The following is a 25,642-nucleotide window of genomic DNA, read 5'->3' as shown; positions in this document are numbered from 1 at the left end:
GTATCTTCTGGAAAAAGCTTCCCTATTTCTTTCTATGCCCAGTTCTCTTAGTCACCCCCAGTCCCGTCCTTCTTCTTGCCTCAAAGTGAGGCTTGATCATCCCAGGGGCCAGAAGGAAAAGCCTCAGATCCAGACAAACAGGACTCAGATCCAAACCTTTAAGGTATAGATGCTTACCTATATACATAATTAGAGATAATAAAAACAAATTTAATCCCCCAACACTGGCCTTGGTCTGAAGCCTGGGTTTACCCAAGGACCAAGGACGCCACCCATGTCTCATTGGGCTACTGCCAGTTGAATCTGGGCCTTGCAATGTGCCATGATCTCTTCAAACCTCATTCCTATCTGTGAAATGGGGATGACAGCACCCACTTTGTGTAACCAGTGTAAGAAACAAAGGGTTCAATCCACACCTTCCAGTTGGTGCTTAGAGAGCTTTTGGCCTTGGTCTAGGATATTAAGGCTCAAAGTAGGAATTGGGCACAGCAGACACCTCAGGGGTCTTGGCAAGTGGATCCCCGGGCCAAGATTCTGAGACTTGGATACTGGCCGGCAAGGATGGCCCTTGTGACAGTCAGGCTGAGTAAAGGGGGCTCGGAGTCTGAAGGAGAGATTGGCAGACAGGGGCGCTCAACAAATGAGAATAAAAACCATCTCACGTTCCTGTGGATGAGAATGAAGCCACTCTATTGGGAGGCATAGGGGAGATCAATGGTATCGGCAGACCTATCATACCCTCTGAGATTCATGGAGAAGTGGCACTGTTCCCAGCCCAACCGCCACCCCACCGCAGAGAAGACTCGATCCATAGGGTGAGTATGCTTGTCCTCACCAGGGCACGAAGGGGAAGTCTATGAATCCTGGCACTGGGGGCTGAACTCACACTCCATTTCTCTTAACGACAACTCATGGCCATCAGTGGAACACAGAGGGGGAGATGCTGAGAAGCGGATATTTAGCCCACCCCGTGCTTAAGTAGAATGAAGCATACACTTTGCTAGCCCGAAAAGTTCGGTCAAGACAACATAGGCCACAAACAGAACTCTGCAAGGAAAATGTAAATCTGATCTGTGATGCCCAGCTGGGGTGCACAGCCCAGTACTCCTGGGTTGGTAATGGAGTCCAGAAGATCCTGGAATGGTAAGGATCACACACCGACCAAAGCAAGCAATACTCTACCATTCTGGGGAAACTGGGGGCCCACAGACTGGCAGGAAGGGTCTAAGAGCATAGACTGTGGGACCAGCACCCTGGCCTCCTCCAGCAACCTCACTGGAAATCTAGATTCTTAGGGTTCCTCAGATATCCTACATGAGGACAGGCATTTCCACGGATGGCCAGGAAATACCTGTGTGCAGAAGACGGAGAGGTACCCACCTAGATCAGGCTGTTGTGGTGGTTTGAATAAACTTGACCCATGGGAAGTGGCACTATTAGGAGGTGTGGTCTTGTTAGAGGAAGTGTCTCACTGTGTAGGTGGGCTTTGAGATCCTATGCTCAAGCTCCACCTTGTGTGGAGAATACCTTCCTCCTAGCTGTCTGGAACACCATCTGCTCCTGGCTTCCCTTTGAGGAAGATGTAGAACTCTCAGCTCCTCCATCTCTGTGCCTGTCCAGACGCTGCCATGCTTCCTGCTTTGACAATGGACTGAACCTCAGAACCTGTAAGCCAGCCACAATTCAATGCTGTTCTCTATAAGAATTCTTGGTCATGGAGTCTGTTAAGAGCAATGGAAACCTTAACTAAGACAGAACTTAGTACCAGGAGTTGGGTATTGCTATTATAAGACTGACCATGCTTTTATTTGGAAGAATATACATTTGGGGACTTTGGATTCTGAAAGAGTGTGGAATGCTTTAAGTGGGGGCTTAATAGGGCATCTTAGTAGGACTATGGAAGGCACTGGTGCTGAGAGTTCTACATTTTCATCGGAAGGAAGTCAGGGGCAGACCGTTTCCTGGGCAGCTATGGGGAGGGTCTCCTCTGTACAGGGTGGAACCTGAGCATAGAACCTCAAAGCCTGACTACAAGCAACACAAGCAGGAAGATCCAAGTTCTGGTCTCTAGCATCTACATACAGAAAGCCCTACACCAACCTATAAAGAGCCCAGCACCGCAGGGCATGTTTGTCATACTAACGCTAAGGAGGCAGATTCAGGATGGTCCCTGGCACTCGGCCAACTTAGCTGAATTGGTGATTACACCCAAAGTTCGGTGAGAAATTCTGTCCCACATTATCAAGTGGAAAGCAACTGAACGGTGCCCAGTATTAATCTCAGGGCTCCACATGCAATGCACACCCACACAACATGCAAGTGTACCTGAAGTCAAATCAATAGTTATTCTAAAGACCATTTCCAAGCTGTATGTCCATCTATTTTCCCTTTTGTCACAGTACCTGATTCTCCAGACAGACAGAGCTGCCGCTTCCGTGAGCTGCACCAGAGGACCAATGGTTCAGAGAGGCCCACTTTGTTTCATAGAGGGTCAGCCAGTCCTGGAAGGGCCAACTCTTTATTCTGGAAATTCCAGGACCGGAAAACCTTGTTCCAGGTAGAAGCTATTGTCAGAAGTGGACTGCAGTTTGCTCTCCTGAATGCCCACATCCCGGCCCTAATAGCATCTGATGCTGCTCCTAGGTCCTTTCCTAGCGGTGACAACAGGTCTTTTACCCTCTAATCATCACTTTTTTCCGGTCCAGCACCGATTTTCCCCCACATACTGACCTTCTCTTTGTCCTGGCCATTTTCCTTTGGGCCAACCTGAGTTTATCATTCTCCTTTGTGGGTGTGGGCTGAGAAAATACATTTAAGCATTCTCGTTCTTTTTTTTCTCACATTTAACTTTGAGTTGACTGAAATGCATTATTATTATAGAAATAATACAGCCATGTCACAAAACCCTTGGTAAATAAAGAAGCCCTAGAGACACCAAATCCTCCCCATGCGTGTATGGCTACCACATGCCTCTGCCTTTTCTGAGCCCTTTGACCACGTCCATGTTCTTATAGAGTCAATAATCTCATGCATAGATCTTTGAGGCCTGTTGTGTAGTTTGAAAATTACATTTACTTATTTAGGGTTAGGGTGTGGTGAGCTTGATACTTGAGCATGTAGAGATCAGAGGACATCTTGTGCAAGTTAGTTCTGTTCCACAAGGTCCCAGGGACTGAACCCAGGTCACTGCCTGACTTGAGGGCAAGTTCCCTTGCCCACTGAGGCATCTTGTTGGCCCTTGCTTTGTGATTTTAAACTTACACATTTTTCTAGGCTATACCATCAGGATAGTTGTCTTTGACCTCCTGCACCAGTGTGGAACTGAGAAGGAATCTTAGCCCTGAGGCAGCTTGATTTGGTCTGGAGAGTGAGGGCAGGTTTTCAGGCAATACCTTCCGGTGGCTATGGGCCAATACTGTCTACAACCTCAAGATTTATGAGTGGGGCAATTCTTCAGAGCTGTCTCTTCCATTCTGCAATGGTGTCACTTGCTTTGGGTCCCAATATGTGCCTGGTATCCATTCATTTGTTAGACCAGTACTAGTGAGGCCTAGTGTGTATCAAACAGAGGTATCAGCACCTGCATGCATCATAATGGCCAAGGTGGCAGTAGCCTCATAAGCTCATAAAGAATAGAAGTGGCTGTGTCTGAGTAAGGCGCAGGACATTCACTGAGATCCTAGGACACACGAGACAAGGATGCTTTACCTGCACACATTAGCTCAACACATCCTCGACACACTTCTTTGCATATCAGGGATGCTTGCCCAAGATCTGAGAGCAAGTAACCAGCAGAGGCAAGATTCACACTCAAGACTTCTGTATTCAAAGGTATACCTCACACTCACAGAGGTTGTGGGAAGCTACCTGTCTCTCCTGAACCTCTATTAGGATTTAGACAAATTAAAAGGCCACTATAAAATCTTCTCAACAGTGTGCTTCAATTATTTTATGAAAGAAAGACAAAAAACAAAAACCAACAATAACAACAACAGAAAAAATATCTAGATACTGTATAGTTTGAGGACAGAATGGGCATGATTACATTAGAGAAGTTTCTACTTAAACTCAATGGCCAAGACTATGATTTAAACAGAAGTATAATTCAGGCACCCTATTTTACATTTGCCCAGTGAACAGACATTTGTGTGATTCAAACCTTTCCGGGACCACTCTGACAACTGAGTACCCAAGAGGCGACTCCATCTGCCTCTCCTCACCATCAGAATTTGAAAGCCCCCTCCTCCTGTATAATTGCTCCAGGCAATCAGCACCAACTGATCAATCAAACAAAGAAAATTGCAGGTTTGAAGCTTTAATTAAATCTATCCGGCACTATCTAATTAAAGAAAATCTTTATGATTCTACATACTCCAAAATAGAAGGAGCCCACTCCTTTGGGGTTCTTCAGATAATTCACCATGCCATGTCAAGGCCTTCACCCAGCTTAAAGTGGAGGAAGAGGCAATAGATAAAGACAGCTGGTCTACCTTGCATTCCTTTTAGGCTAAGTACAAGTCAATTTCAATATGGCAGGTCTGCAGGGTTTCAGGAGAGACTAGCTAACTGTAAGTGATTTTTCTTTCATTCTCCTCTCTAAATTCCTTAGGAAATATAAGTACTTAATTAGATCTTGGGCCTTTATCTTATCCAACACAAGACTAGTCACCCTGTAACTAAAGGGTTGCAAATCAGAGCAGGGAGAAAACACTGAGAATAGACTTCATTTTAGCCCTGAGTTTATTGGCCAGTCTTAACTTAAGCTTTCTCATCTGCAAAGTGGGATGAACCAAATACACCTTGGGCTGCTGAAAGAAAAGAAAAGTGACTTTGACTGAGAAGCTTCAGCAACTACACAGGACAGGAAGAGCCATATTCAGTAGCTGGAGCATATTGTGCGGTATATTTCCTGCCATAGTCTGGGAGATCTCTCTATGAATTCCTTCCCCCTCCTACCAGAGGTCTTGATGGTTTTCTAGCTTTCTGAGAGATGTTATTTATCTCAGGGCAGCTATGGTATCCTGTCATCACAAAGCTTAGCTGGGTTGTCAGAGCAGGGATCTGTCACTGGTCACCTCTGCTTTGTGGAATTTACGTAAGTCCAAGATCAGCACTGTCTTTGATATGTGGCTGGAGAAATCCGGAGAAAGGACATGCTGGAGGTGCCTCTGTCAGTCATCCAGGATATCTGTCATAAAATAGTGCTGAGCTCTTTGGGATAAAGTAATAAAACAGAGGAAGCAGAGACACCACATGGGTATTCACTCTTCTGGGGCTCCACGGGCATGCCACTGTCTACCACAGAATAAAACACAAGTCAAAACACAGATGGGGAAACTGAGCCATTGGCTCTCAGGAAACACTCCATCATGTGCACAGGAGCTCAGTGATGCAACCTGGGAAAACAGTTTTTCCTTAGGGTGGAATTCAAGGTCTATGGCCCTGCCAACCATAGACTCTCAGGGGCATTGTGGGTTCAGACATCACTTTAGTAATTGCCACCCGTACCCAGCTCCACTGTCTGCACTGCCCCGACATATGACCCTGACCCATCTCGTCACTGCTGTTCTGGAGGGCATGGGTGTCATGGTGTGCTCCTTGGGATCAGTCACGCCACTGGAAGGTGCTGGATGAAGTTTGTTGCTTCTCTCTTAAATTTCCTGCATCAAACCTGCTGGGGCATTCTGAGGTTGAAAACACACAAGGACACACAACCAGGCAACAGGTGCCTCGGGAACAATGGGAGATGGGTGGAGTCGCCCAGTTTTTTTCTTCTAGGCTATGACTCAATAGTCACCTGCCTAGTGATGGTGTCCTTGGTCATTCTAGTCACTTCTTGGCCTTTACAAACACCTGCCCCTGCATAAGAACTTATTTAATTTCTTTCGCTTCCTCCTACCCCCTTTCCCTGTGCTGATGGGGATTCGACCCAGGACCATTCTTTTTGTCCCTTGTTCCACTCCGATTTACTCTGGTCCCAGGTAAAACCTTTGTGTCTAGTAGATGCTTGTTAAGGATGGATGAGATATTTTTGTTCATTGAATATAACAGAGACCCTGGGGTTGTGGAACAAGAAAGGGTCAAAGACTTAAGTGCAAAGATGGGGGTGGGAGTGTGAGCCAGCAGTGCCAGGCAGAGAGAAATGAAGTACCAGGAGGTACGAGAGATCTACCTCCATTCCCTTTTCTCCTTTGTCCTAAACCACCATGTTAGTCCCTAAACAACACAGCACAGCAGTTATTGACAGAACATTTATGTTGTATTTGATCTATATAATCTAGAGTATAATCGAAACGTGAGGAGGGCGTGCTTATGCTGTGAGTAAATGATGTGCCATTTCAGATGAGACTTGAGCCTCCAGAGAACCCAATGTCTCTGCGGGTCTGTGTTTATTTGATCTTCTTATTGCTTTGAACAAAAGGAAAAAACAAAAACTTCACAAGAAATAATTAATGAAGAAATGTTTGTTTTGGCCTGCCGTTTGAAAGTACCATTGTGAGGACTCAGAGGGGCAGGGACTGGAAAAAGCTGGTCACATTTTTGTCTAGTCAAGAAGTGGAAGCAATGAATGACTGTGGTTAACTCCCTCTCTTCATCTTATTCAGTCCAAGCCAGGAAACCATGGGATGGCACCACCCCTACATAGGGTGGGTCCTCCCTCATCCATCAACCTGACCTAGATGGTTCCTCACAGCCATACCCAGAGTTCTGTCTCCCCACTGATTCCAGGTCTTGTCAATTTGAAAATAGCTATCAAACCATCATGGGGTCCTAGAACCAAATATGAGAGAGCTATATTAACTATATTTATGTGGGTACTGTGCCCAACTATCTTTAAAAGCCCTCAGAAGAACAATAACTGTGTCTACAAAGAGAAATGGGAAAATGCTAGAGAACAAGAGGAAATTCTAATTCCGACCAGGAGTCTGGAGTGTCTAAGGGACACACCTGGCAGGGGTGAGTGGGTGGGGCGTGCAGGTTGAGAAACAGCAACAACCTGGGGGCTGGGAAATAGGACTCCAGGGCAAACTGTAGCCTCCTACCAGAGACAAGTGCCAGGGAGACAGTGTAGACAGACGGGACTCCAGACCCTGCAGAGCATATTTCCAGTTGATACAGAGATGCCTTGACTTATGGGAGTCACTTTATCTCAAGCCTCCACACACAGCTCCAGCCTATAGAAGCTCACTGGATCATTATGGCTGCTTTATATGAGCAACTTGTAGGTGGAACATCTTTCACTGTGGATGCTATAACTCTGTGCACTAAATGGAACGTGATTTATGTGGCTGGGATGCATGAAAAACGGTCAAGTCATTCATTCCACAACCTAATGAGCAGCTACCATTTGCCTGGCCTGGTTACTGGGGACTAGAGAGAATAAAGCCCCAGTGAGATGAAACTTACCTCCCGGTCCTTGGGGGTTGACAGTAATCGTGAAGACTACGTCAGATTGGTTGTTTGAGCTACGGAGAACAATGTACAGCTGAGAGCGTTCATGAGGCATGTCAAATGTGGAAATCAGCAAAGAGGACCCTTGAAGTGTGGCAACTTGCTGTGTGGTGGCTCGATGAAGTGCTCACCTGGACTGTAGGACTGTTATCAAAGAGCCTAGGACTGGAGTGTTCACGGACACTGTAAGGTTAATGGAGGGCTAGCTGAGGTAAAGTGAGGTAAAGTGAGCCAATGGGTGAGAGACGAGGAAGTAGACGGATCACTGAAGGCTTGTCAGGCACAGTGGGGAGAGGGTCTTTCTCAGTGAGAAGAATTCTGAGCAGGAGAGTGGGAAGGTCCAAGCTACTGGGTCAAGCATGTAACTTCTCACCCAGCTCACACAAGCGATGCTAACTAAACTCTGGGAGTCACAGACCAAAAATGATTCAAAAGTTAAAAGAGAACTCTGAAGAAAGTTTAAAAGAGAACTCTGAAGAAAAGAGGGGATGGAAAGAGTAATGGGGTGAAAACAAAATTAATTATAAAAATGAGAGAGCCAAGTTGGAGGAATCATCTGAGGGGTGGAGAGAAAAAATGGTAAAATGCTTATAAACACAAAGACATGAATTTCCCCAGAACCTACATTTAAGAAGCCAGTATAGTGGTAGAATAACAAAACCCAGAGGGGCAGATCGCAGGTACTCACTGGACAGCCAGCCCGGTTTACTTAAAAAGCTCCAGGCCAGTGGAGGATTCGGGCTTCAAGGAAAGGTGGACAATGCCTGGAGAATAATAACAGAGGGTATCTTCTAAATTACACAAACACACACACCCCACACACATACCACACACCACACACATCACCACACACACACACACACACACACACACACACACACACTCACACATATACATCACCACACACATCACCACACACACATCACCACACACATACACACACACACATATCACCACACACACACACACACACACACACACACACACACATCACCACACACATACACACAAATCCCATACATACATCACACCTCACACATATCACTCCACACACATATACACACAAAAATCCCCCAAGAGAAAAGGAATTCACTGCCCCCATATATGAGTCAGAGATAAAACTATTCTGTATATGCTTTCATAGTGGATACCCAGAAGCATGCATCTGTCAAAACTGATGGAATTTTATAGCACCAAAAATTAATCCTTGGGCTTAATTATTTACTTAATAACTCACTTATTTATTTCCCCTTCTGGCTTCCCTACCTTCCCTTTCCCTATCCTCCTATCCACTCCTCTGTTTCTCTTCTGAATAGGGTAGGCCTCCCATAGATGTCAATCAACCCTGGCATATCAAGTTGCAGTGAGACTAGGCACCTCCTCTCCTATTAAGGCTCGTGTCTTAGTTAGGGTTTTACATCTGTGAACAGACACCGTGACCAAGGCAAACCTTATAAGGACAACAGTTAATTGGGGCTGGCTTACAGGTTAAGAGGTTCAGTCCATTATCATCAAGTCGGGAACATGGCAGAATTCAGACAGGCATGGTGCAGGAGGAGCTGGGAGCTTTATATCTTCATCTGAAGGATTCCAGACAGCTATGGGTAAGGTCTTAAAGCCCACACCCACAGAGACACACCTACTCCAATAGGGCCACACTTTCAAATAGTGCTACTGCCTGAGCCAAGCATATACAAACCATCACAGCTAGACAAGGCAAGAGTAGAAGGAAAGGCTCCCAAAGAAAGGCAACAGAGTCAGACACAGCCCCTGTTCTTACTGTTAGGAGTCCCACAAGAAGACCAAACTACACTACTGTAACATATGTGCGGAGGGCCTAGCTCAGTCCCATGTAGGCTCCCTGGTTGTTTATAATTTTCAAAAACCCATTGAGAAGTCCCAGGAAATACAGTCAGTGATAAAGAATGTATTTGTACTTCAAATATATCAGACATCACTGAAGGTGGAGAAGAGAGGTGCTAAGCAACTTGGGAAAGCTTTGGTATGTGTGGGAACAAAGGCTGAAGGAGTGGCACATAGGCCTGAACTCTAGGCTATAAAGCTGTGGCCCTGAGAGTATGGGCCACCAAGGTCCTAGTAAGAGACCCTGTCTCAAAATAAGATGGATGGCCCCAGTGGAATCACATTTGAGATTGACCTTTGACCTCTAAAGTTGACAGTTGACTTCTGACCTCTTCGTGTAAGCACACACAAATGCATAGGCACAAAAACACGAGAATGAACACATGAAAGAAAACAGATAAATCCCTCAGGCAGGAGAATCCCACATAATATGGGAAGACTCCACTGGGTGGAATGAAGCTGCCTCCCATCTCTTAGTTGTGAGATATCTATAGCCTACAACACTTCTTCTGTAGCACAAGGTATGGGGGACCGGATTCACTGTAGCTCACAGTGTGGGGAACAGAAGTAACTGTAGCACAAAGTGTGGGGGACAGGAGTAACTGTAGCAGGAAGTGTGGGAAACATGAGTAACTTTACAGTGGCAAATCAAACAAACATTACCCCTACCATATCTTTTGTTTTTTTTTTTAATTTCTACCTTTCAATCAGTACAAAATTGGTTTTACCGAGACAAAACATACCATTGCCCTAACAAATCTTTAAATTCAAAGCTTACCTCTTAAATTTTATTCCATGCATTTGTTGGCCTGTTTATCTCTCTGTGTGGGAGGAATGTATGTGTGCCACGGGGCTCACGAATGATAGGTCAGAGGACAACTTTCAGGTGTTGGTTCTCTCCTCTGCTGTGTAGGTTCTGGGGATGGGACTCAGGAGTTCTGGCTCAGCAGCAAGTGCCTTTCCAGGCTGAGCCATTGCCCCAGCTGCAGCCTTTCATGTCTCAATAAGAAAATAAGTAAACAAAAGATTCCTTGGTCTCTGCCCTTCAGGGTGGGATGAAAGGGCGAAGGCTGACTAACAGCAAAGAGAAAAGGACCGTGGAATCATTGAGGCAAGAGGTGATATCAGTGTAACCAGGGTTAAGCAGAGACGGTGGCTAGAAAATACATACTTTGGATGGGATGGTAAGAGAATAGAAGAGCTTTTTCAGAGTGCTTACTGTGTGCTCAAAATGTTTTAAGAATATTAAATCTTGCTGGGCACTGAGTGTTCACAACCTGTCTACAAGGTTAGTCCTATAGGAACCTGTCCTAATTTCCTTCTGTTCTTTGTGATATGTAAAAAAAAAAAAAAATACTCAGATCAAAAGCAATGTAAGGGAGAAAGGGGTTTCTCAGGCTTACAATGCCAGGTTTCGATCCTTTATTAATGGGCAGTCAAGACAGGAACTTAAGACAGAAACCTGAAGGCGGGCCTACTTGCTATTCCACACAGCAACTGAGGAACTACTTGCCTCCAACTGAGGAACTCACTTCACAGCCAATAAAGTACAGCAGGAACCACGGAAGAGGTTACTTGTTGGCTTTCAGGCCAGCTTATATAGAGCTAGTTTCCTTATATAGTTCAGGACCACTTGGCTGGGGGATAATGCTGCCCATGGTGGACTAGGCTCTCCTATATCAAAGAACAATCAAAATAGCCCCCCCCCACAGATATGCCCACAATGCAATCTGATCTAAGCAATTTCCCAGTGGAGTATCTCCTCAGAAGACTCTAGACTGTACCAAATCGACAGTTAAAAAAAATCAACCAGGAAAGAGCCCCCATCATGTGGGTGTGGAAACTGAGAAGCAGGGAGAAAAGGCCTTCTCAAAGTCATGCTGGTAGAGGCAGAGCAAGGATGATCACTCATAGAGCTGCTTGAAACCTGCCTTCCCTACCACCTATCCCGGGATGTGATGGCAGCAGGGACTACCAGGACTATATCTTGATGTCAAGAAACAGACACCAAAAGTTGGCCATAGGTGGGCCTGGTGACACACGACTGTAATTCATGAGGTTAGAACAGAAGAACTGTACATTAAAGACTTGCCTGGGCTACCAAGTGAATTCAGAGCCAGCCTGTGCAATTGTAGGAGGCCCTGTCTGTAAATAAACAGTCTGGGGATAGACCTTGATGACAGAGTACTTGATCTGTATGTGTAAAAGAAAGCCCAGGGTTTAATCCCCAGCATCACAAGAGATGGAAGGAGAGGAAAGAAGGAAGAGAGAGACAGAGGAAGAGAAGCAAGGTAGGCAAGTCGGTAGGGAGGGAGACAAAAAAAAAACTGCTTAAAGTCACACCTTACTGTTTAAAAGCTTATGGTTGAGGCCTAAAGGAGGGACCAGCTTATAATTTCATCTTCCCAGAGCAAACAAGGCTCAAGGTCAGACCCATACCCAACAAAACTTATGGCCCAAGGTGTCCTGAGGCCTTGCCTGCCAGTGAGCTCTAAATAACTTATAAATGCTGTCTTGGAGCTTCAGTAGCTAAGGGAGCACCCACTGTGGCACAAGGTGAACCCGACAGGGGTATTTCTACCTTACATAAAAGCCAGAGTTAATCAGGAGCAGCTGCTGGGATGCGGTTAGCCCTACCCCATGGAGTCACCTAGGGATCCGGGTTCTCCCTGCTCCTGACTCAGGAATGGAGATAGGACAGCAGGTTAGCCTTTCTGAGCCAGTCCTGGACAGAGAGCACATGATGTCTGCCTACTGGTTACTAACTCACGTGACTACCTGGCTCAGCAGGCAGCTGCTTCCCACCGACAAGTCTGCACGTCTGAGGAGAGGCAAGATGGATGGTGGGCAGTTAGCCTTCTCTGCCATGCTGCTTAATGTGCCAAGGGAAAATAAACCCTGACACCAAAGACAAATTGTGGCATTGTAGAGAGTTAAGTGCAATCCTGAAAAGGGCAGAAATCACCCCAGAAAAAAATCAGTGATGCTTTCTGGCCCTTCTGCACATATCTTGGCTATCACCCAGTTCCAAATACTGGGGCTGGACCAAGCTGTGGGGTTCCCCTAGATATAAGCCTTTGTTTGCTAAGTCAGGAGGATGAAGCTAATCTGGTGAAGAGATGGAATTGACGTAAGGCTAGGATGTGGCTCAGTTGCTAGAGTGCTTGCCTTGCATACATGAGGCCCTGGGTTCAATTCCAAGCACCACATGAAAAACCAACAACAAATGTGATGACACATGGTTCTAATCCTGGCACTTGGGAGGTAGATGTGGATGACCGGATGCTAAAGGTCATCTTTAGCTACACAGAGAGTTCAAGGCCAGTCTTGGGTGGAAAGTCTTTAATTGGCCATAGTATCAAGAGATCATGTTGACAGTAAGCCAGAGTGTGATGTGTGTGTGCATGTGTGCATGTGTGTGTGAGAGAGAGAGTGTGTGTGTGAATGCACGTGTGCGCGCATGCAGGTGCTGTTATACAGCCTTGCAGAGAGCTCTGTACAAGGTCACTTTTCAGACAAGATCAGCTACACAAAGACAGGCAGAGACAGGGAAGGCCCCTGAGAAAGGGAGTCCCTCATTTTGCACCAAGCTCAGAAAGCCAGCCAGTCATGGGGACAGCCACCTTAATAGCAGAGTTCCCTAAACAGGAGCCCAGGTCTCCTAACAGTACTCACCACAGTTCATCCTTAACACATTACAGCCCAGATTCCCTAAGTGTCCATTAGTTTGGGTTTTAATTTTTCTCGTCCATTTCCTTAAGTTCTAAGGGAACAAACAAACATACAAAAGACCCCAAGCCCTCGGATGTGTCCATGGGTACCATTTCCACTATCCAAGACTGGGAAAGCTAGAATGAATCGCCAGTTCAAGCCTGTCTCAACCCTGAAGACAACACCCCTGAGTTATCAGGGTCCTGTGAGGAGCAGTTTTTCATTGTCCTCAATTGTTCAGGAAGAACAACTTGAGAGTAAAGGGGTCTTTATACCATCTCAGCAAGAATGCACCAGGCAAAAGAGAAGCAGGGAAATATGCAGGAGTAGTCAGCTTCACTCTCCAGGAATGCTGAATCCGTGACCATGGCAACTCCATGGGTGGGGCCAGTGGTGAGGAGAGGTAGAGTCAGCACCACCAGAGCTGGGCCTCCTCTGTCTACCATGTCTACTCAGACCTTCCAGGAGCACATGGTATCCCTGGATCACTGCAATTGCCTGCTGGAAGTTCAACTGTGGTGGGCTCCTCCCTTAAACCCCTGTCAGTCAGGCTGCAGAAAATTGGATATCAGGCAGTTCTGAGAGTTGGAAGATGGGGGCCATAGCTACACAGCTTCGGTGTGGCTGAGGTAATAATTCTCATTTCTGGGAAGATGAATGGAGAAAGAACTCATAAAGCCTTAGGTACCAGAGGGAAATATTTGCTCCAATCCCATATCTGGGTCTCCTCTAGTCCATCTAAATGGACAATCACAGGTCAGGATGCACAGAGGTAGGGTCAGTGGTGAGGAGAGGTAGAGACACCACAATTGTCTTCTTGACCAGCCCTTTCTCTCTAAATGCTCTGGGTTCACAACAGGGCTCCTGGGGAACTCAGCAGACATCCATCTCTCTCCAGAAACTTCCTACTTAACGTCACCAAGGGAGCTGACTACAGTGACTCTGAACTGCAAACCACCACCCTGTCTCCTAAAGCTCTGCCCAGACAGACCCCACAAAGTGTAGCTTCTGGGCTCCCACAGTGACTCTCCATTTATTACAGGTAATCCTCCTGGGGAAAGACACAGCTCCCAGAAATACACTTGCCTCGGGATACACATTTTTGAGCATTTAGGTGAATCAGACATCTCTACTTTTCTAAATATTGGGGGTTTGAGAAAATCCATAATGTCTTTGGCCTCAAGCCCTCTTCCTATTAATTATTAAACCCTTGTGTGTTTCGAGGGTAATTGAATCCATGTTTCTAATTAGTTTACACTTAATTCATCAGAACAATTTTTAAAGGGCTGATGGATGTCCCAATAAGCCTCATGGGCAGTTAATGAATCTTTACTTAAGAAGAAATTGGATACCTACCAAACTGTTAGTGGTGGCTACCTCAAGGGAACAGGCTGGGACAAGGGCTGGGGACAGAGTCAGTGTGGTCCTGTTTTCTCGGTATTCTGTTTAACTTTTCTGAAGCGATGGGGTGTTTGTTGCTTTAAGAAGTACGGTGGAGTTTCTTATCTTAAAAATTTTAAATGTGTGCCAAGGATCCAGTAGAATGGCCAACATCTCTGGTAGAAAAAGGCTGGTTTGGGACAATGGAGAACCACAGTTCATTCACTTATCTTTTGGCCTCTTGGCAGTGTAGAACCCTGGGACTCTTAACCCTCTTGCTGTCTCTTGCTGTATGCTGTTGACCATCAGGTGGTAAGAAAAAGCACCAGTTTCAAACCTTCCTGTGTGCCCCTACTTATCTGAGGACATGTGTCAAGTTCCCCGAAATGCATACAAAGCCCCTGGTAGGGTGGTCTGGTCCCTCTCCACTTCACAACAACACTCCAGCCACAAATGAATCAGACTCTCTGCGTCTTGCCTTTCTGCTTTGCCTGAACATATCATCATGGCTTACCTTCCCCTAATCCCTCCCTTTTGCTATCCCTTCTTCTAGAAAGCATCCATCCACCAATCCACCCACAATCCATCCATCTATTCATTCACCCATCCATCCATCCATCCATCCATCCACCCATCCATCCATCCATCCATCCATCCACCCACCCATCCATCCATCCATCCATCCATCCATCCATCCATCCACCCACCCACCCACCCACCCATCCACCCACCCAGCCATCCATCTAGCCATCCATCCATCCATCCATCCATCCATCCATCCATCCATCCATCCACCAACCCACCCATCCATCCATCCATCCATCCATCCATCCACCCACCCAACCATCCATCCATTCTCCCATCCATCCATCCATCCACCCATCCATCTATCCATCCACCCACCCACCCATCCATCCATCCATCCATCCATCCATCCATCCATCCATCCATAGACCCACCCACCCACCCACCCATCCATCCATCCATCCATCCATCCATCCATCCACCCACCCATCCAGCCATCCATCCATCCATCCATCCATCTATTCATTCACCCATCTTTTCATTTATTCATTTACTGGGGAGATACCTTTGGAGCACATGTTGTGCATCGGGCTCTGCAGTATTCCCTAAAGCTACAGTGGAGGGAAAAGCAAGAGTTCCACAATCACTTACAGAACTATGGGATGGATAACCACCACACACACATAAAACCTGAAAAGGTAGATTGTGGTCACCTAAGTGCATATGTCCCCCCCAGGTCTGGAAAAAGTGTGTACTGAAAAGAATCTATTGTGGTTTAACTGTGAAATGCACCCCCCCCCATCATCTCATGGATTCAGAACCTTGTCATAAGCTCATGAGCTTTGAGGAAGCTACTGGGCATTTGAAGAATCAAATGTCACCATTAATCTCATGGGCCAAAGGGTGTGGTTATAAGCTAGTGGACTTGGGAGAGGGAAGTGACTGGACCTGAATAATAAATGAACCAATTAATAGAGTCATAATGTGCTGGCATTATTGGGAGGTAAGTCTGAGGAAGTAGATCACTGGGTGTGTGTTCTCTAACACATATCCTTCCCTAGCTTCTTCACAAATGCCCCTTCTACTGCTTCCTAGCCTCCATGTTGTGGCTTGCTCCACTGTGCCACACTGTGGACAGACACCTCTGAAGCCCTGATCCAAAATAAACATTGTCCCTTTTAGGTTGTGTGCCTCAGACATTTTGTCACCACAACGGGACAGGTGGCTACTGCAGATCCCTTGGCTGAGGACATGACAACTGAGTGGAGATGTGGAGAATGAGAAGTAACCAAGAGAAAGAGTAGCAGGAAGGAGAGCATCCTGGGCCCTGAGATAAGCCCAACCCCTCCCCCACCCCAGATGAGTACAGCTTCCTAGCTCTATTCTCAGCATTGTCGACTATCTGCCCGATTAGTCACTTGGCTCCCTCAAGATTCTGGAAGTTCCTTGAAGAAAGAAGCTGTCTCATTAACTGTTATATCTCCAGCACCTGGCACTCCTGGTAGGCATCCAATAAACGTCAAAATACGACAATCAACAAATGTGTCTAGCATCGTGGCTGGCACACAATGGGTTTGCTGTGTCACGTAACTTCTTGTCCTTTCCCGTGTCCTCTCCTTCTCCTCTCATCCTACCAGAAGATTTCTCGCTTATCCCCAGGGGTCCTCTCAACCACCTCCTGTCCACAAAGGCACATCCCCAAAGGACTTCAGAGAAAGGACTTGCCAAGGACAGCCAGCCCTTTTGGTGTGCAAAGCACAGTAAGGGACCAAATGGGAAGGTCTTGTGGGGGTATCTGCTGCTATTCATTATTCATAAAGAGATAGTAAATCTGACAAATTTGTGGATCGTTACAACTTCCAAACAGGTGCCTAATGCCGGTTGAGTGAGATCTGCAGCCAGCTTCGAATGACTGTGACTCCATTCCACCTAAGGCTGATGACAGAATGTCTATTGCCAGTAACTGAGCGAAAGAGTCGTAGCACTTCCCATAACGGGAGCCCAAATGTCTAAATTAAGGGATGCTTAGCTGTGCTTAACTGGGGCAGTCATCGCTAGCGCCCTATAAACCCTCCGACTTACGGAGATGCAGTTTATTAGCAGAGCCTCCATAGATTACGTTGGCTGGCGCTCCATTAGCAAACTTCATTCCACATTAAACTGCAGTTCAGTGGGATGTTTGCCAGCTCTGAAAGGCCATCTAATTGTACCAAAGCAGAGACGTGGGGATTGTTTCGGTAATTCATCCAGGCAGGGCTGACACTGCATTATCTGGAAGGCACTTTGTTCCTTTCTTGCTAATTTCCAAACTCCTACAGGCTCCTCAGCCTCCAGGACTGTTCTCCACCCCACTCTCCCACCCTGATCCATTATGAGAAGAAACTGATCAGCTTCTATTGTAAATTTAATTTCAAGCAGCCAGACGCTGCCTTCTGGCACCCCAGGATGTAGCTGCTTGTGAATAGCACTAGATGAGTTGTGAGATCTTGCAAGGAGATGCTCTGAACTCCTGCTGGAGAGAGGCAGGCTCGGGGAGATGAATGATGTCTTCAGATGCCGCACGCTGCGCATGGTGCACTGTGCCTACTGGTACCTCTCTGTCGGTGATGCCAGGTGTGGCTGCCAACGCAGTGTTCGCTGAGAAAGCTCTGTTTCACAGAGGGGGGAAACTGAGGCTCGGAAGGGTTGACTTGTTTGCCTGAGGTCACTGACAGAGGGGACTAGGTGTAAGCAAGTCTGAAGCTGAGGTCCTTGAAGGTTCAAGTCATGTGTCCCTGGGGTGTCTTAGCTTTGGCGCTACTGTGTTTGGAGCCAGAGAGTTCTTTGCTGTGCACATCCTGAGATTTGTAGTAGCATCCTCGGCCTCAACCTGCCAGAGGCCATTGGCATCCTGAGACATGCAGTCAAACATGGCTAGGAGTGCAGCTGAGGTGTAGAGTGCTTGCCTAGCATGCTGGGGGCGGGGCAGGTTCAATCCCTGGTACTATCACGTTCACACACAAAAGAAAAAGAAAATTTCCAAGCATTGTCAGAGGTCCTGGGAACACCTAGATTGTGTTCCGTCAGTAGCCGCTGTGCCTCCTTACAACTTGGAAGTTGATGCTTGCATTTTCTAGGGTTTTATGTAAGCCTTGCTTTTACTCCTACTTGTACATTTCCAGACAGCATACACATGTGGTTTTATATAATTGCCATTAGCCAACCACAGAGGAACTAAGAGAGATCCATTATGATAGGCCCATTTTATAGATGGGGAGACTGAGGGCAGTGTGGAAGCAGCCTGCCAGGGTCTCACAGCTGGGTAGAAGCTGGAGCTCTTGCCTGCAGTTCACACACACAGTCAGAGCACAGATTTCTGCGTGGCTCTGATACAGCAAAATCTGCCTCTGCTCAAAGCACCCAGGTTCCAATGAGGGGTTAAGTCGCAGCTCATAGCCCATCTCAGGAGTGAGAAACTGCAGCAAGGTAGGTTTGAAGGGCTGGAAGTTCTATTGAGCAAGGGCACTATGGTAAAGATGATCAGGGAGCTGGAGGGATGAGGAGAGAGAGGAGTATCAGGAATGCAATGAGAGCAGTCACCGCCAAGTGCCTTGATGCTAGGGTGTAGGCAGTAAATACAGAGAGACCTGTAAGCCATGCAGGTGGAGAGAGAGCTGCTGCAGGCTTCTTGGCTCCCGTCCACGCTCAGGGTGGAAGAGGAAGGGAAAGAGAAGCATTATAGCATCCAGAACACACTGATTGATCCCATGCACACACAGAGTACACATGTGGTACCCTGAACACACAATTCATACACACATCACACACATACATACTAGACAGATATGCGACAGACTGCACACGCCTAACATATGTACTCATGGCATACACACACATGCTGCATGTTCTACATCTATGTTGCATGCATAAACTTGCTGCAGTGCATAGCACACATTATGCACCCCCATTGCATGCAAAATGATCAACCTCTTCCTGAGCACAGTCCTTTCTCTTGTGTCTTTACACCATGCCTTCAGCTCCCGGATGGAAGGATCTGATGGGAAGGCACAGAGGAAATGTCAGGACAGAGCCAGAGCCTTTCAGAAATGCCTGAGCTCTTAGGCTGAGGCCCTGGAGGGCAGGAAGGATGCAGACAACATTTCCGGAGCATGTGGGAACCTGCGGCAGAAAGCTCACATATCAGCCCTGAGAGATGAGACAGTCACCTCCCCTTCACAGATAAGGCTCAGCAAAGTCAGACTTGCATGACATCATGGCATTAATAAAAACAGACATTAGAGGCTGGAAATGAGGATCAGGGGGGTGGGGCAGAGTGCTTAGCATGTCCTAGAGATGCTTAGCAATCCCTGCAATATACACCTGTAAGTATATGTGTTTATGTATGTGCACACACACACACACAATCACACACACACACCTTTAACTATGATGTCTCATGGGATAATACAGAAGAGACCACTCACCTTGTTTACTAGATGAAGAATAACATCTGTATAAAAACACGCAGGTCAGCCATTTCCTAGCAGCGTATACACATTTCCCACATCATATCACACACATATCAGATGTGTGTGTGCTACATATTGCAAACACCAAAGGCATGTCCATGATCCATTGCATAATATACATTATATGCATATTCATGATGTAGGATATGCACATGTATGGAACATGCCTGTATGCACTGCATATTTTCCTGTGGACTGGATTTTACTACAGGCTCACAGGAACCGTTTTCTGAGTCTGAGCTAAACACCACCAAATCACCCTTTATGGCTCTTCTATTCAACCCAGGTTCCCAGAAAGACGCTAGTGACCCTTGAGACAACTATTTCTCATAACATAAAAATCCTCCCCATCTCCTCTCTTCATCGTTTGGTCCTGGCTCCCACCTGGCCTGGCAGTCTGGCATACCCCTTCCTGTGTACTTCTCATATGGTAACCAGATTACTGCAAAATCCTCTGCATAAAGACTTTTGTCTGAAGGGTATCCGCAGTGCAAGTACAGCGAGCATCCTTCACAGTGGGAAACTAACATACTGGCCCTCTGTCACTCAGACAAGGTATGCTACACCCACTGTTGTACAACCTTGTCCCAGGGCTTCCGGCCAGTACTTCTGTGCAAACAGAAAGGAGGGCTATCCAAACGAGACGGGTGCTAGCCACATTGCTCTCACTCAGAGATGTGCACAGGACTGTGTGGAGCAGAGGAGAATTCATTAAGGTCGTGGAGTACAAATCAATACAGCGAAGTCAACTGCATTCCTACAGAATAGCCAAAATGAAATCAGGAAGATCAATTCCATTCACAATGGCATGAGAAGAGTAAAAACCTGCTAGTTGTCTTGTTCAAGACGGAGCATCAAGGCCACGGTGGGGTGGGGCTCCATGCCACCTGTGACCCGAGGTGGGAACTTTAGAAACAAAGACAACGAGTTCTATGGCACTCAAAACTTCCTCCAGAAGATGCCTGCCTGGCCACCCAGGCTCCATTAAGGGAAAGGTTAGCAGGATGTTGACAGAGAGATGCAGCTTAAAATATGCTTTAAGGAAGTCACTTTATGAGCAGGGTGAAAATCATGGGGAAGGTGAAGAAATCTTGTACTTGAAGTCAGGAGAGAAGAAGCGATGTCAAGAAAGCTTAAAAATAGAAAGCATCACACATCAGAGACTAGTAAGTGAAATACACACACTCTCTCTCTCTCTCTCTCTCTCTCTCTCTCTCTCTCTCTCACACACACACACACAAACACACACACACACACTCTCTCTTTCTCTCTCTCTCTCTCACACACACACTCTCTCTCTCTCTATCTCTCTCTCACACACACACACACACAAACACACACACTCTCTCTCTCTCTCTCTCTCTCTCTCTCTCTCTCTCTCTCACACACACACACACACACACACACACACACACACAGGTATAAGCACCTGTTATGGCCTAAAAGGGGAGCAGACTAAGCTCTACTGCTAAAGAATGCAGCCCTGTTAGGAACTCTTAAAAACCCCGTGATGTTTTAGGGATAAGAACCATCCCTAAACAAAGCCATTAATGTATTAAAATAGAGGGACCAACAAAGACTGCCTGCATAAATGCTCCTAAAGGGGAGGGAGGTGACGTGGCAATATTAGCATTCAAGTAAAATTAAAGGCAAAAGAAATCATTGAATAGGGAAGGTAATTTTTATATCAGAAAAAAAAAATCACGATGAAGATTCAATGTTTAAAAATATTTACCGGGAGCTGGGGAAATGATTCAGTGGCTAAGACCATGTTGATCTTGCAGAGGACCAGAGCTCAGTTCTCAGCACCCATGTTCGGCAACTCACACCTGCCTGTAACTCTGGGAAATCAAATGCTCTCTCCTGACTTCTGTGGGCACCTGCACTCACCTTACATGCGTGCGAGTATGCATGGATGCACACATGTGCGTGCATACACATAGAAACACACACACTTAAAATATAATGAATATGATTCATTTTTAAAAAGGATTGGGCTAGAGGGATGGCTCGCTGGTAAGAACAGTTGCAGAGACAGTATGGTGACCTGCGTTTGAGTCTTTAGCACCTGGCTAGGGGTAGCCATGTACAAGCCGGTGACCTCAGTGCCATGGGGAGTGGAGACGGAGATCTCTGGGGCTTGTTGGCTGCCTGGCAACAAGTTCCAGGTCCAGTGAGATACCCAGACTCAAATGAGTCAGGCAAGGAACAATGGAGTGAGGTGCTTGATGTTTTCCTCTGACCTTTTTCCCTGCAGGAGTACCCACATACACGTGTGTTCACCACACGCGCATGCATGCACATACAAACACACAAACACACACACACACATACACACAGACACGCCACACTGCACACATAACAATGTTTTAAAAAATTATGTCTAGGCTGTGGATACTGCATCAAAACACAGAAAGCATTTTAAAACTTATAAATAACAACAATGACAACTTTGCAAGCCTGAGACCAGTCCATCCCTTACCTTGATGAATATCAATTAAACAATAAATAAGAAATTAGAAAACCCCCAGAGGATAAATAACATGAATTTTCATCCTTCAGTGAAAAATATTTGATTTTTTTCCAATACTCATAGAACATTTGTAAAATATGGTCTTAAAAGGAAGACGGAAAATCAACAATCTCCTGAAGTAGAGAGGCATAATCCAATCACAATGCAATAAAACTAGATCATAAGTTTTAAGAGAATAAACAGATAATACTTGAATTTCTGAGAAGCCTCCAGAGTCAAAGCAAGAACAAAACTGCAATTAGAAACTCTTTCTGAAATAACAGCTACCCGTCAAAATTTACAGGATATGGTCAAAGTTGCACTTAGGGGAAAAAATGCCTCTTAACGCTTTTATTATCAAACAAGAAATAATGGGACTAATTCAATTCATGAATCCCGCAAAGAGCAACGTCAGCCTAAGGTAAGTGGGAGAAAAGAATGGAGAAAGATAAAAGCAGAAATCAATATGTTAGATAATGGAGAAAGAATAAAATTGATAGCCCCAGTACTGGGGGTTTTTAAAGTCCAATAAAACAGGAAAATGTCTGGGAGACTGAAGGGATGGAGAGAATGTAGGAAACCACTAGGAAGGAGAGGCAAGCCCAGGAACTATGAAGACAGATGCACACAGTCCTGGGCCCTTCTGTTCCAATGCTGGCTTCCTCCACACACGCAAAGATGACAACTTATCCATGAATGAGAAAACCCTGGGGAACCAGTAAGCTCTCTAGTGAAGATTCAGAAGAACCTGCGAGTCCCCTCCTCCAGAAGCACCAACTGTCCCCCCCCCCCCAGGATGGCACATTTCTCCTCCTGGCTTGCACCAATGTGTGAACCACATGCAACCAAGGGAGCTCAGAGACTGAGGCATCCTTCCAACTCTCCTTCCTGGTGGATGCTGTGAATGTGACGAGATGGGATGCCCACCGCTGATGCAGGTAACCTACCAAAGACAACTGGAGACAGATAACCAGATGAGCCTCCTCAGGGCAGGCTGTGCTTAGAAAGCACACCCTTCCAAAAGCCCCAATGCCACCCATACCTGTGGCCTGGAAACTTTCCCTAGACACCCACACAGGAAGCTGTCATGTGTTCCTTTCTGTGGCCCTCTCTGGCCTCTCTGAAGAAAATCTCATTCTACCAGCTACCCTTGAGCTACGTTGCCTGTACGGCGTCCACTGAGATAGTCCATGCCTGTCCACACATTAGTATTTGGACTCCATGGTGACAGTGGCGTTCATCTGCTGACGCTGTGCACCCCCCCCACACACTCAGGGCAGCACTAGTGTGAAACATATTCACAGAATTGTTGTTGAATGAATGAGTGAAAGAGGACTTAAGTCCCTTTAAGAAGGTTTCAGTAAGTATCACCTGTATAATTCACTGTGTGCAATATCACAGGAAGGCAGATAAGCCTCTTCAAGCCTGGAAGACACTACCCTAACACTGCCGCAGGCTTCCCGGACTCAGTGGCTGGGGAAACCACCCTGCACATGAATGTGTAGAAACACTAATGAGCCAGCTTAACATGATCACCCCAGACACCCCAGAACGTGGCTGGTGAACCACAAACCCATTAGGTCTCTGAGAAGCTTGAAAGTTGAAGTGAAAAGGCTGAGCTAATGCATGTGAAGGTGCATAGTAGGCCTCCAGGTCAATGAAACAAGGACAGCTGTTGTGGTGGGGCTGTCTTCTCAGAAGTCTGCCATTCCTACAAAGGTGTACGCTCTCCGACTGTCTCCTCTGTGACCTCTTTGTCTTGGGTGTCAAGGCAGTGACATGGCTCTTAGCCATCTCAGCCTCTCTCGGGTTTGAGCTTCCATTGGGCATGACAGAGTTAGAGAGGTTGAGAGCCATCTCAAAGTCCCAATTCTAGTCCCACAACCAAGGCACAAATGCAAGGACTGTTTCTGCACATCCCCCATGGTCCCAGACCCATGCTGGGTGACAGCACCACCCATCTCTCACAACTATCAGACCCACGTGACTCAGGGTCACATGAAAATCTAACATTTTCTCTGTGTGTGGAGGGCACACCCAACAGGCAGACAGAGAGACAGACAAAGATATACTTATGCCAGCCAAAGCAGTTTCCATGAAAAGACAGGGAGTTCTTTATAACTTCTGTTTTTTTTGTTTGTTTGTTTGTTTGTTTGTTTTTATCCAGTTTTCCCAAGTGTCTGACACAGCCCTGCCAATCATATTTTAACAACGTAGAAGGAAGGGATTGGGAGACTAAAAGGAAATCGAGAAGGTAAGCATGGTGAGGGAGGCCTGACTGTAACCCCAGCACTCAGGAGACCGAGGCAAAAGGAATGTAAGTTTGAGGTACTGGGCTCCAATAGCAAAGCCTCTTTATAAAAACATCAAGCAAGCAGAGGTGTTGAGGGAGGGCCCCACAAAAAGAAGGTCAAAGACCCCGGATTCATCCACATCCGGGGAGGGGCTCACCAGGCCCCGCCCCTTCCTGAGGATTTCAGACAGTTACTAATTGCTGCAGGTGAGAATGATACATTGTCTTCAGTGGTGTAGGCATTAGTAAGGTGCACAATACTCCGGTAAAGAAGGCCTTGCCTATGCGCTGTTAAGTAGCCCAAATTCAACTCTTTTACACACGTAAAGAGATATGTCCAAAATAAAAGTAGAAGTCGAATTGGAAGGAGTAAATGTGAGTAGGAGAGGTACAAAAGAGGGCTTATGCTCCCAATACATTGTAGGCATTGTTATGAGTAATTAATGCTCTGTTCACCAAGTTTGGCTCAGGCCCAGCTACTTGAAACAGGGAGGAGAGGAGAGAATAGTACCTTGTTCGAAGGTTCTCTGCCTGGGGTGGGCCATCAAAGACTGATAGGACATCAAAATCCTCCTCTAGAGCGAAGGACTGGAACACAAGCTGGATCCTGTGCTGGTCCTCCGCGGTGATGGTCCACGTGCAGTTGGCATAATTGGGGTAGCCGTAAGGGAACCCTGGGCTCTCCACTGTGCCATTGGGACCCTGAAGATGGAATGTGCAGTTCTGGCCTGGAAGAAAGAACGGGAATAAGTTCAGTGTGGCCGTTAGAACCTCCAAGTAGTTTTCAAGAGGCAGAAGAACTGTACTGAACCATCAATTTACCGAGAGCTTCCTCTGGGCTGCCCTGGGGTTGGCACCCAGCCTGACCCTGTGTGGCACATTATGCTGAGTTGTATTGAAGCTTCAGGGCAGCTCTATAGGATGAAAGCTAATGCTGATAGCTTAAATTCAGACACAACCACAACCAGACTGCATTACAGACCTTTCAACAGAGCCAGGGGAACACCTCAAACCTCCTCTGTTGCCTATGGTTTCCCTAGTCTCAGCTGATGGCCTCAAGCCCCACCCTTGGTTGAAAATATAAGCATCTGCCTCATGCTACCTCCTTCCTCCTCAGCCTAAATGGGACCACTGCAGTCATAGGCTTCCTGGCCCTTTAAGGACATTTCTTGTGCATGCCCTATTGGTTCCTGGACACTGGGGCCTTTTCATTTCAAATGTGTTCCAGACTCCACCTTTTGTAAAAACAACCTCACACCACCCTTTCTGCAGCCCATCTATCTCCTCTCCTCCACAGCCAGACCGACTGGAAGCAGAGCCTGTCTCCTGGTCCTTCCCTACGCTCAGCAGCTCTGCCTTACTGTACCTACATGTCTACCTGAGAACAGGTACAGCAAG

At 46.5% G+C, this 25,642-nt stretch overlaps 1 protein-coding gene across 1 annotated transcript in view; it reads right to left on the bottom strand.

The window, feature by feature from the left end:
• The window catches only part of CSMD2 (CUB and Sushi multiple domains 2), a gene marked incomplete at both ends in the record, with an annotated part of 547,554 nt that overhangs the window by 455,920 nt on the left and 65,992 nt on the right, over positions 1 to 25,642 (bottom strand). The window contains one exon of the mRNA XM_080921920.1: positions 24,756 to 24,972. Coding sequence (XP_080778046.1) covers positions 24,756 to 24,972 — 217 coding nt within the window. The remainder of the gene's footprint in view (positions 1 to 24,755; positions 24,973 to 25,642) is intronic.

The sequence above is a fragment of the Micromys minutus genome (genome assembly GCF_963924665.1).
Source record: "Micromys minutus genome assembly, chromosome: 9".
Classification (NCBI taxonomy): domain Eukaryota; kingdom Metazoa; phylum Chordata; class Mammalia; order Rodentia; family Muridae; genus Micromys; species Micromys minutus.
The sequence above is the reverse complement of the archived record's forward strand: the minus strand, read 5'-3'. Positions and strand labels throughout refer to the sequence as shown.